Source organism: Falco rusticolus, chromosome W, assembly GCF_015220075.1.
Source record: "Falco rusticolus isolate bFalRus1 chromosome W, bFalRus1.pri, whole genome shotgun sequence".
Taxonomy (NCBI): domain Eukaryota; kingdom Metazoa; phylum Chordata; class Aves; order Falconiformes; family Falconidae; genus Falco; species Falco rusticolus.
Window position 1 is genome coordinate 5,801,174 of NC_051209.1, and position 12,828 is coordinate 5,814,001.

Consider the following 12,828-nt stretch of genomic DNA (forward strand, 5'->3'; position numbering starts at 1 on the left):
CTATTTAAGAAAATCTTTTAATTTTTATTACTTTCTAGTAGTCATTTTCCCATGTTATGTTTAAATTCTAAACCAGCTATACAATTTACCCTATAGATTTCTTCCCTGTAGAAAAAAAAAAAAAAGTCAAACAAAAATCTTGGAAAAGAAAAGCTCAAGAAGGTACCATCATTCTAAACAGGTTGTATCATTATTTCTTAAAATGAAAAGCTCAGGGTTGGAGCAACCGAGGTTGGGAATTGACACTTGGCATTTCCTTTCTCATTTTATTCTTTCTGCAGAAGACATGCCCCCTTGTGGAGAGAGGTTCTGGCCCATAAACCACTGGTCTCCCTTGACATCAGGTAGAAGAAAGAGTTGTCACAAACCAGCTTTTTGCTTCTGAATTTCTCACTTTTCAGTCCCTCCTTAGATGTGTGATGCTTAGCATACCTCGCATAGATCTCTTCTGTGGGTTGTGGGAAGGATGAAGAAAAGCTGCAAGCCATATGACTCCTGACGAGATGACACTAGATGGTTAACACAGTAAGAATAGTGTGAACCAGTTCCTTCAGCTGTGCCAAATACATTAGGCTTAGCACCTTCATGAAACAGAGGAAAGCTGCCCTAAAGAAAGCACCGCTCTTGACAAGGATAAGAGGACACAATTCCTTGGACCTAAACGAGCATCTTACAAACCATAAGCATCATCACTGTAGGGTTCTCTGCACTGAACTCCTTATTAAATTTGTCTAAGCTATGGTAACACCTAAACAGTTCTGAAAGTATTTTCAAGCTCTTAAAAGCTTTTTCTCCTTTTTTGTAGTGTCGATTTGGCCATTACAACCACAATGCCATAATCTATGTGTTATCCTTGTCCATATCTTGACTGAATTTTGTTATTTATTAAAACTGGTGACTTCAAAACGCCAAAAATTTTAAGTGATGTGGATCATAAACATCCACTTACTGTTATTACCATGACAACAGATCTTCAAGTAACGTAACTACTCCACTGGAGTTATGAAAACTGAGACTATCAAATTGTATTCAGTGTGAACACAGGGTGAGGAATACCAAACAATATGATACCTTGTGACTATTAAACACAGGGTGATAGTCTTCTTCCCTTCAATACTGAAAGCAGATTAATTTTCACACACGAGATATAAGCTAACAAACAGTCTCTCCAAAACAGGTAACAGGCTGTTACAAACAAATGATCTTTCATTAGAAGTACAGGATAAAACACAAGCACATTAAAGCACAGAGTTTGGTAGAGTGATAAGAGGGTATTCCACTCTGCTACATGAAGAGAGGACAGAGAAAGGGCACCTGAAGTACAACATAATGAGACAGGAAGGAAGATGGCAAGGAAAGAGAAGAGAGGAAGTCTGCGCTAACAATGCTTCTATCTGAGATATTAGCATAAGACATAACAAAACAAACACTGTGATTTCTAGATTCACATGACATACATTTTTCTCTTCTGCAGCAGGTTCTTTCTGTCTCAAAGTACAAGAACTCCAAGATTCTCTCTTAGGAAACTGCTCCTTGCTTCAGGGAGAAGGGGTTACTCTACCCTGGGTTTGTTCCTTATACTTCAGTACACACCAAAGTCACTTTTCTTATCACTATGGATACATCTGTCTGCTTTGTTGCTCTAGACATAAGCAAATTGAAATTGGAGTATGCAGTAATCTGTCTTCTGGGTGCTGACCCCCATGGCAGACTACAGAGATAGTCTCTCCACTTTCACTTGTGTGGAATCTTCATCTGACTTCTCTTGAAATTAAAAATGACAGAACACGCCAAATAAAACCTGAAACATGAGCTAGCCAGCTTGAGACAATTAGCAAACTTCTTAGTGATTCCTACTTCCATTCAGTTCCATGTAAGAGGGTTCAGCACTTGAAATACCCGAGAACTGTAAAGCATTGCGATGTTCATCACTGTTGCAGTTGACTAACAAAATTAAAATTTTAAAGTCATTTGTTGGAAGGGTTCTGCTCCCTTGTTCAACTGTTACATAGTAAATTGTACACAAATGACATTAGCTTTGCGTCAGAAATAAATTTGGGTAGAATCTCAAGCCCTCCACTGAATCATCTCTGCAAAGATGGCCCATCTTTTCAGCAAGAAGCAGCCTAGAGAAAGCAAAAGAAGACGTGCTGTATTACTTGAGGACAACATGGTAACAGAGGTACTAAACACAACAATTATTACTTACCTTTCTTTGGCTAAGAGAACAGACATCCCCCACCAGCTTAGCAAACTCGTCAGCTGTGAGGGAACCCTTTTCAGACACCTATCAAAAAACAAATACACAAATAAACAAACTACAGCATTAAAAGAAAAATGACATTCTCTTAGCTAGTGAATCAGGGTTAGCCTTGTGAAGTGATAAATTGGTAGCAAATCCCTTGTGAAAACAACTAGTTTGTTTGCATTTTTAAAAAGTACAAATAATTATGGGTATTTGCCCTTAAAAATACCTCTTCTCTGTCCTGGGAAAACTGCCAAATATAAAAAAGGAATGTAGAAAAGACTCAAATTGCAAAAAAAATAATCACATGGTACCCTCTCCTTTGGATTTTTTTTAAAAGATGCCTTGGGACAAAGAGAACAGAAAAATCAGAATAGCTCAGGTACAGTATACTGTCACAATCAGTATTTACACAGCTCAGCTATACTAAGTGATTCGGCAAACTTCAAGTGATTCAAGTGAAGCCTAAATGAGGAAATAAAAGACCTGTTAAGGGCAGGTCATCGATTTAGAGATTTAAGTTGTCTCAGATGGAAGTAGAGAATTTGAGTTTAATGAGATTTAAAATATCCCCACTGTCTATAGAAAAATCCCCACACCTTAGTACTCTACCCTATATTATGGCATACTAGAGGGATCAGTAAAAGCCACCATCACATTCAGCTGACACAAAAGATAGGTTCAGTCTTGGGACTCAAAACTTTGGCCCCATTGTCTCACCCACGCTAGTTAATACATGCTAAAATGAAACCTCACAGGCTGGACATGCGGATGCTTAAAATATTAGATATGCAGTCTAGACTTATTATTGCCTTGAATTTCCCAGATAAACATGTTTTATTGCCCTAAAAATTATTAATTCTTCCATTTCTCCATTGCTTCAGATTCAAGCAAACTTGTAAATCCAGACATGGTTCCCATTTCCTGCTTCCCACGTAACTGGGTAGGGAGGGGTCTATTCTGCATCATTCTCAGCTGTAGTATTTTTATGGAAACTCAGATTAAGCTAGTCCTAACTTGAGATTCTATAAAGCTAAGTGATCAAATCTGAGTAATGGAAGTCAGCTATAGAATCTAATATGCATATGGGTGATTAATTATCTTTCCTTCCCAAACCACTACTCTCATCAGGGGTGACTTTGGGATGCTTTGACTTCCATCTCATTTCCTGTCTTCACCAGCCTTTCAAAACATCTCTCTCCTGTTTGAAAGACTGGTGACTTCCTTTCACCACTTCTCAGAGGTTTCATGTTACCGTACATTACACATTAAGTACAGGGTGCTTTTGGCCACAATTCTGATCTCATCTTCCCTCTCCCGTACAGGTTAGCCTTCATCATTCAAAGCCTTTCCTTTACGTATTTCTATGGAGTCAGTGTCTCATATTATGAAAATAATAATAATAAAAAAAAAAGGCGTTTCAATAATAAATCCACCATCTGTTGCTTTTTGCAGTTGACCTCATTTGTTATCAAGAAAATGTTTTTCCTTTCCTTTCAAAGAGATAAGCCCTTTACTGAAGGCAACAAATTAATTAGAAACCAAAAATAATCAGAAAAAAACCCCTAAAACAAACTAGGTATTTTTCTGTAAATATGAGAAAATAAACTGAAAGGATTAACATATATTGAAAAATTTAAGCATTTTAGTTTTGATGATTTAGGATGGAATCTTTTAGATGGCTACATACATTTCTCTTATCTAAAAATCTTTTTGATGAGAGAAAGCTATACGGTAACAATCACGCAAAACGCACTGAAGAGCCTACCTCATTTATCAAGGGAGAAGGTGCCTGTGATAGCTCTACTTCTTCCTGACTGCCCAAGTCACAGTCCTCTTTGATGTTTAACTTTGGGTACACTGAATCAGCCTTTATTCAACTTTATGAACAACAAAAAAATCACATCCCGCTGAAAGAGACACAGGAATATGCATCAAGCAATAGGATAGCAGGACTTTAAAGACCCAGAGGTAGTAAGACCATGAAGGTTTACCACACTGAGCAATTTATACTATTTTTTTCCCTGATGAAGCTAGCCTATGTGCACTAGTCTCCAACTGAATGCTCTTTACAGTGGCAAACTCAGTAGATGTTACACATACAATGTGCTATTTTATGAAATAAACCCAAACTAAACAACTGCCTATATCAATATTTCAGAGCTACTTTCACCGCCTTCAAGCACGTTGTGTACAGTGTCTGAAGTCCACTTCTGTTAAATTAAGTGCTTAATACATGCCATGAATTTCATTCTGCAGAGCAAAAGATTTGGAGGAAGGTTGAAGGTTAATGAAGTTTGAAAAGAGAGGAAGTGATTTATTCCTTAAGGAGAATGCAATGACTAAGATGTGCCTGCGTAGCACTTTGAAGATGAAAAGTGCTATTTAAGTATTACTGTTAGAAGACTGGAAGTGGAGTATTTTGTATTTCAAAACCTCAAAAGGAAATCCTGTACCTCAAGTTTTTATACCTAATGTGTTTAAATTCCCCTAGCATGGTCAGAACACTGAAGGAAATGAAGTACACTTACTGTCTCCAAAGCAGAAGCTACCATTTCCTCTTCATTATGAGACTGGAGTTCAATCACCATCACACCACTGTCAAATATCCGAAGCCTACAATCAAAAGAGAGTCTAAGTAACTGAAAACTCTGTACACGTCACCTATGGTCACATTTCTGATGCATTCACACCTAAAACCACATTACAAAAGGAAAAAAAAACAAACCCCAAACAAAAGCTCTGTAAAATGAATATTAAAAGCATCTTCAAAATCTGAAGACTGAAAAGAATGGGGCATATGTCTGAGTTTAGTTAAACTTTTCCCAGTATGAAAAAAAACCAACCTGTATTGGAAGTGAAAACAATGCTGTCTTCCTAGCAAAGTGAACCATTGTTAAAAATTCATATTTTAATGTAGAGTGGATATTGGTGCTTACAGCAGCATCCTTTAAGCAAAGGATGACTTTGCTTAAAAAGCGAGAAAATCTACTGCAGGTAAAAATATTAAGTCTTCCAAACACCATGGTCTGACTTGCGAGTGCCAGGTTTAATAAATACATCTGTAAAACTCTTACCTTATTGGTAATTTCAGTGACTCCAGCATCTTACAAGCATTTACTAAATCTTCCGGTGACAGCAACTACTAAAATAGTAAAATAGATTTATTTCACAGCTTGCATTTTAAGTATACAACATAACACCAAAACAAACAGTTTTAATAACTACAGCTATAAAACACACCAGGCTATACAATATTGTTAATTTCTTTCTATTTTGCAGCCTACTTTCATTGGCTTCTATGCTCCTTTCTGTTTCCTTACTATGTGTTCTGTAATAACCCTTCTTGCCCTGTTTACAGAAAAAATTGATGTAATTTGTTTAAAAAAACCCAAATTCACCATTCTTTAGTATTCTCTGTCCTTTCAGTTTTCTTTCCAGATAAGGATGAATTTTCCCTTTTATATGGTATTACAAAAAGAAGCATACATTAAAACAACTTGTAGAGCATACATAAACATTGCATGGAAGAAGGAGAAAGAATATAGGTAAGCCCCACATTTTAATAAAGGGCTGATCAGTTCATGCTGTTAAGACAAGTAGAGTGAGCAATTGGGAGGGAACTTTTTACACTTTTTCTTTAATTACCTTATCACTGAAGTACACTTTATAAAATATTTAATTAAACCAATTTCTCACCTCTAATCCTCATACACGATTTACCAGACAGTATACTTCTGTAAGTGACATGATCCCTCCTCGCTCCTGTGTTAAGCACAAGACTGGTAAGAGAAATAGCATTTATCTAGTAAACACGGTATCTTTACTTGCATTTGAGTGATTAAACAGGTAAAACAGAGGAGCTAAATGATGGGCCTTAATGAAAGAAACTACCCAGGCAATACCATATATTTCTAGCACGAGAGGCAAGTTGTAACATCTTTCACCAATCATTTTAAAATGCAAACCACTGATACTACATCCAAAGACTGAATTACTTTGATTTTAAAGCAGAGAATAAGTCACAGGAACAAGAAATTTCAATATATTAAATCTACCACATCAACTTGTTTTAGTAGACACATAGCCCTTATAAGTTGCAACATGAAATCTTTTTGGTGAGAATCTTGAATTCTCTAACAGCTTCAGACACACTAGAATATATTACCAAGGAGGGATAGTCTGTGTAATAACTCTGTGTTGTATTTGCAAAATGCATAATTTTAAGGCAGTTTAAAGACTACTTATATTTTTAAAGTCATGTGTTGTTTCACTCTTTCTTTAAAAAAATAATATTCTGCAGCAAGGGATGAATACAGGGCTGTTCAAATGGAAGGAAGACTGCTCGTATGATTTTCTAAGTATCGCTGATATTTTGCGGATTAGAAGTTGAGATGCTATTACTCCAAAGAAAAATTCTTACTTCTTTTAAACTTTCTTAATTCAGGAAGAATATATATATATATATATATATATTTTCTTTCCATAAACACTGAATGTGAAGCTATGCTGCCAAATCTGAGACTTTAAAAACAGGCACAGTGCTACAGCCAAACACATTTACGTCAAAATTCAGCAACGCATGGAAAATCTTGGTGCAAAATTAGGTGCTTTACCTCTAATGGTGTCTGGAGTATTCCAGCTAGTTGCTTCGCCAGCTGCATGTGGTAATGTGTACCAGATCCATGTGTTTCCCTGGTAACTGGATTAGCTATACCCATACTCAGCAGACAGGACTTGAACCTAATAGTCTAAACAAATAAATTTAGAAGTACATCAGCTAGTGAATGATTCTGGTTTTGAAAAAACTTTTATTTTATTACTATGCGACAGTTTTGGTGAATAAATCCATTCAGTTTACTACCGATAAAAGTCAATTACTATCAAAGAGAAGGCAAGACTTAATACAATTCAATTTTGACTAGCAGAGGTCAAAAATACAAAAATTCACACGAAGGCAGTAAAATCTGCTTTTAAGAAAGGGTCAAAAGAAAAGCTAATGCTAAACAAGTAAGTCACTTTTACTTTATGTAGGCACTAAAACACAAAAACACCCAACCATGAAGTGTTCCTTATTAAATTACATGTATTAAATGGATAGCTTTTTGCTTTGCATAGGAACATTTCTGTTGACTTTAAAAACAAAATTCATTTACCTCATCCTCAGTGATGTCACCTTGTTTTTCTTTAATCTTATTGGCTATTGACTTGGATAACTCCACCATTTCCTTAGCCTATCAAGAAAGACACACAGATAAGTCAACTTTCAGCTCCACAGAGAAAAGCATGCTTAAAACTGAGAATACAAGTGTAAGTCAACTTGGATAAGTGACACATGCCATACCTTCTCCATTAGTTTGCTAAGATCCTCAAAAGCCTGAAACAAAAAGACACCGCAGATCGGTACAATTACAGCATCAAGCTTCATGGGTACAGTGAGCTGCCTTTGTCCACCTACCCAAGCTTTTCTAAGAGCTGCTATCCCTTTAGATCAGTATGTTACAATGTCACACATTATATATAATTGGTTGATATATCTGTTTTATACCAGGTCTTAAAAATCAAAATTACGCAATCCATAAACAAGAATGAAGAAAAGAATCAATCAATCGCACACTTTACTAGTATGTGAACACTAGTTCAATATGAAGTCCATACAATAGGAAGGAACAACAAGACACCAAGGCCCACAAAAGATTAAACTGTCCTAGTTTATTATGCTCTCCTAAAAGCTGGGGAAAGGTTTCTTGGTGGTGATGGTAGTTTTTTTCCAACAGTTAACCCTCACTCAAGGAGATCTATTGTATCTGGCCAGCAGCAAGACTACTTTAAACCTACAGAAGTACTCCTCCTGACAAGACAATTTTACTTTAATCAGTAGATGTTATGAAGTTCTAAGCAACAGCCATTTCAAATAAGCAAGGAAGAAAGTATGTTTTTCACATGTATGTTTAACTGACAAGACAAAACCTCTGAAAATGTGTGGCAATTTCTCTTCATTTAAGTATTGCATACATAGGACCAGTGGTGCTAGCATAATAAACAAAAACCAGTTAAGAAAACGAATGAAATAAGATCCACAAGATAAGTGATCAGATTTCAATAAGTTAAGATAAAAACTAGACAGAAAGCATCCTCTGAAAACTCTAGTTGTTGGACCTAAAACCCAAAATAAATACTAGATAAAGGGAAAAAATTATTTTTACAAAACATTTATTTTCTTGTCTAAGAAACTGTTAATTTTGTTTCAAAAAAACCCAAAGAAGTAATATACTGGGCATCCACCACAGGACCATAATTATATCAAGCCTATTAAGCTCAGTAAACTGCTAAAGTCTCAAATACAACAACTCTACAACAACTTACAAAGGGCATTTTTAGGCTTAAATAAAACATACTTCAAAAAATGCTGAGCATATACTGAAATGCAAAAGTTTTAGTAACGATAACCAACTAGCATTAAAAAAAATCATGTACAAAAAAAGTTAGCAACCATATTAACACAACTATATTAAAAAGCAACTACCATTTCTCCCACCCTCAGCAACACATATTCAGCCTTCTCGCCCACATCTCTCAAATACATGACAACATGCCCAGGTGGTCAACCTTTTCAAACAACCTTTTTTGAACAACTGGTGTGAGAAAAATTCCTGAAACTTTGCAGCTAAAGCTTGTCTGACAGCAGCACCCAACCCCTCCAGCCACAAATAAAGAAGGTTGTTCAGTTAAGAGTATGTCAAATGACCCTCTAGATATGTCTCGCCTAGGCTTCTAGCCATTGCTTCTGTCTGCTTCCTAGCTTGTCCTGCCTAATCCCCCACTAGAAAGACACCTTAAAAGAATTTGCATAGGAAGACCTAACTGTTCCCACCTACACTTAGGTGCCTTACTTAGAAGCTTATTGGTCTGAGATTCAATGTGCAGAGACAGAGATGCCTCCAGGAAGGGACAGGGTTTGCTTTTCATCAGAACCCTTCCTAATGGTGCCAGTGTTTGTCCACTGACTGGAGAAGTCTAGCTTCTTAACACTTGGTACCTAGGTTAGGTATCCAAAATTAAGTGGGACAAAGCTAGGTCCAAGGTGAGAAAAGATAATATACTAGTGTATAACAATAATCTACCGCTATCAGAACAAAAGCTTCTCTTTGGAATATTTCTTCTTACTTCTTATTCTGCCAAATTCAATAATTTAAAATAGATTTCCTAATCTATAGTGTAAATCAAAGACCTCCTACTGTATTTGTATGATATCAACAAAAAGTTTTCTAACAAGGCTTTTCCCAGCTTATTTCTAATCTCTATAGCCTGCATGAAAACATCATTCATCAAAAGAACCCTTGATTTAGCTAAATAAACAGCATGCTGTGTCTAACTCCTCTGCCTGACTCACCAAGGGCAGGCCTGGAAACAAAGGGGAATGTGCACACACCTAACAGGAACTTCCTCAGATAAACAAAAGGCTAAAGAACTGGATTCTTATCAGCAGTGAACAGCAGATGCAGGAAGCCTTTTCCTGGAAGCCAGGGCACCATTTTTTAAATTAAGTCATTTATAACATTTACAGCTAGAGGAAGGCAGGATTTTACAAGCCATGGGTTTCCTTTGTTCATACAACACGTATAAACAGATTCATTTTACTCTCTGACAAAGCTGCTGAAGGAAAAAATAACCAGACAATACCTTTTGAACTATATACACAAGCATGTAACCACAATACCTTTTGAACTACACACAGAACTTCATTCATTACATTCCTTATAAATAGAAAGGAAAAATTTTAATGCTACCAGTATCTGAAACAGTAGGCAGCCTGCAAAGGTACTATAATTTTCTTAGGTACTAGAGCAGTGAATGTCTTTTTTTATTGTGCCACACTGAATTCCACAGAGCTTTGTCACAAAAATGAAATCTGTTGCATGTAGTTTATAAGTACTTCTGTATTAATCTCTACTACCAAGACAGAACCAAACTATTTTTGAGGCTACTGTTCCCAGGTATATATGAAGAAATTAATTGCCTCTGTTGTCCATCAGTATTGAGATCTGAAATTCAACTATTGTGCTGTTTCTGGGGAAAAGGATGGTCTCCATCTAGCCCAGGTATTTTGCAAAGATACTTGTAAAATCTTGCTGATGCTTGGACTGCAGAACATTCTACTGTAATTATAAGCCTAAATCTTAACATTTAAAAACTGAGTAAGATTAAAATCTAACTTTACCAGTTACATGCAGACACTTAGATCAGCATATTATCCTTAATATATATTACATTTTCAACTGAAATTAAAATTAGCTGTAAAAAAATGAAGGACCTCCCCCCACGCCCAAAATTGTAATAGTCTACTTCTACAGATGCCTTTGTGTTCTGCTTCCCCTGATCAGAAGTCACTGAACTCTAATTTCTAATTCTACTAAAGTTAATTTCATAAATACACACCGTTAGTTTCAAAGAACAGTCTTCTTGAAAGGAACTGTTTAAATTAAGTACCTTTACATATATTGAAAAGCCAGTTAAACACAGTAAATAACCGTAAATTATACACTCGTAAATGAATTCAGACTTCACAACAAAAACAATAAATAGTCTCAGCTGCCCCTAAAAGAACGTGTGAATGAATGTAAATGGCTCAGGTGGTTGACCTTGAAACATCAGTAGTATTTACCTCGGAAATGTTTTTGTCAGTCTCTTTTCTTTTTTCCTCTAATTTCCTTTCGATCCCTACAATTCCTACAGCCCTTATTCTTCCTGCCTGCAAAAGAAAATAATGAAAGGAATCAAAATAGGAAATGCTAAATTTTCTCATCCGCCTCACTGTGAAAAACTTTACATTAGATGACAGGAAACATTCCCCCAAAGAGCTGGAATCACACATACAATATTTCATGTATTTCTTGAAAGTATTTTTTAAACCAGTGTAATAAAATAAAAAGTAAGCATGAAGCACGTATGAATTTGCTGTAGTAGACAGATAAGATTACTATATTGAAGCTATTAATTATGAAGATGCTTAATAGCCTGATCCAGACTGTGCATGCCAGCTCATCTCAATTAGAGCCTCTGAGTCCATGTGAACATCTATACTAGAGCTGTGCAAATGCGTGAGTGTATCTGAACAGGATTACCTCAAGAAATCTACCCTGAAGAAACATAGCCACAGAAACACAATGCGAAGTGCAGTCTAATTTACCTTGCTGAGAAGTATCAGAAGGGAGGTGATGGTGAACCTTTCATTTGATACCAAATGTGTTTTCAAAAGACTGGTACCTAAGCGGCAGTGGTGCCAGCCCTCAAATCTCTGACTGCAAAGCTTAGCACTGGTGTTAACAATTTGCTATGACTCAGAATTAAGAACAGGAGGTAAGACATTTTCATTGATTCTTGATGCAGGGTACAGGCTTTGCCATTAATCCAAATGCAGCAATGTTTATAGGTACTACATTTACAAAGGAAGACATGTGATCTGACACGGAACAATCTTTAAATCATCCTATTTCATTCATATAGTACTATATGTTCAATATATTCATATATTCAACACATTCATATGCAGAAACAATATCTACATATTTATCACAGAATGGTCTGGGTTGGAACAGACCTCTGGAGATCATCTAGTCCAACTCCTTGCTAAAGCAGGTTCACTAGTGCAAGTTGCACAGAATCACATCCAGGTGGGCTTTGAATGTCTCCAGAGATGGAGACTCCACAACCACTCTTGGGCAACCTCTTCCAGTGCTCTGTCACCCTCAAAGTATTTTTTTCCTCATATTCAGATGGAACTTCTTATGTTGCAGTTTGTGCCTGTTGCCCCCTTGTCCTGTTGCTGGGCACCACTAAAAAGAGCCTGGCCCCATCCTCCTGACACCTGCCCTTAAGATGTTTGTAGACATTGATAAGGTCCCCTCTCAGTCTTCTCTAGGCTAAACAGGTCCAGCTTTCTCAGACTTTCCTCATCAGAGAGATGCTCCATCCCCCGAATCACCTTTGTAGCCCTTTGCTGGACCCTCTCCAGTATTTCCCTGTCTTGCTTGAACTGGGGAGCCCAGCACTGGACACAGCACTCCAGATGCGGCCTCACCAGGGCAGAAGCAGAGGGGCAGGAGAACCTCCCTCCACCTGCTGGCCACGCTTCTCCTAATGCACCCCAGGGTCCCACTGGCCTTCCTGACCACCAGGGCACGCTGCTGGCTCACAGGCAACTCGCTGTCCACGAGCACTCCCAGGTCCTTCTCCGCAGAGCTGCCTTCCAGCAGGTCAGCCTCAGCCTGTACTGGTGCACGGGGTTGTTCCTCCCCAGGTGCAGGACCTTACACTTGCCTTTGTTGAACTTCATGAGGTTCCTCTCTGCCCAGCTCTTCAGCCTGTCCAGGTCTTGCTGAATGGCAGCACAGACTTCTGGTGCATCAGCCACTCCATCCAGTTTTGTATCATCAGCAACTTGCTGATGGTACACTCTGTCCCTTCATCCAGGTCATTGGTGGATAAGTCAAACAGGACTGGACCCAGCACTGACCCCTGGGGAGCACCGCTGGCTACAGGCCTCCTGCTGGACTCTGCACCGACGATCACAACCCCGAGCT

The 12,828-nt window shown here is 37.6% G+C and overlaps 1 protein-coding gene across 1 annotated transcript in view; it reads right to left on the reverse strand.

Moving 5' to 3' along the window:
* The window catches only part of VPS36 (vacuolar protein sorting 36 homolog), a 22,276-nt gene continuing 9,448 nt past the window's right edge, over nucleotides 1–12,828 (reverse strand). Inside the window, 10 exon segments of the mRNA XM_037372470.1 lie at nucleotides 1–2,126; nucleotides 2,210–2,238; nucleotides 2,240–2,287; nucleotides 4,777–4,861; nucleotides 5,323–5,387; nucleotides 5,945–6,010; nucleotides 6,862–6,996; nucleotides 7,402–7,479; nucleotides 7,590–7,622; nucleotides 10,911–10,997. Of these exon segments, the coding sequence (XP_037228367.1) occupies nucleotides 2,033–2,126; nucleotides 2,210–2,238; nucleotides 2,240–2,287; nucleotides 4,777–4,861; nucleotides 5,323–5,387; nucleotides 5,945–6,010; nucleotides 6,862–6,996; nucleotides 7,402–7,479; nucleotides 7,590–7,622; nucleotides 10,911–10,997 (720 nt within the window). The 3' untranslated portion in view covers nucleotides 1–2,032.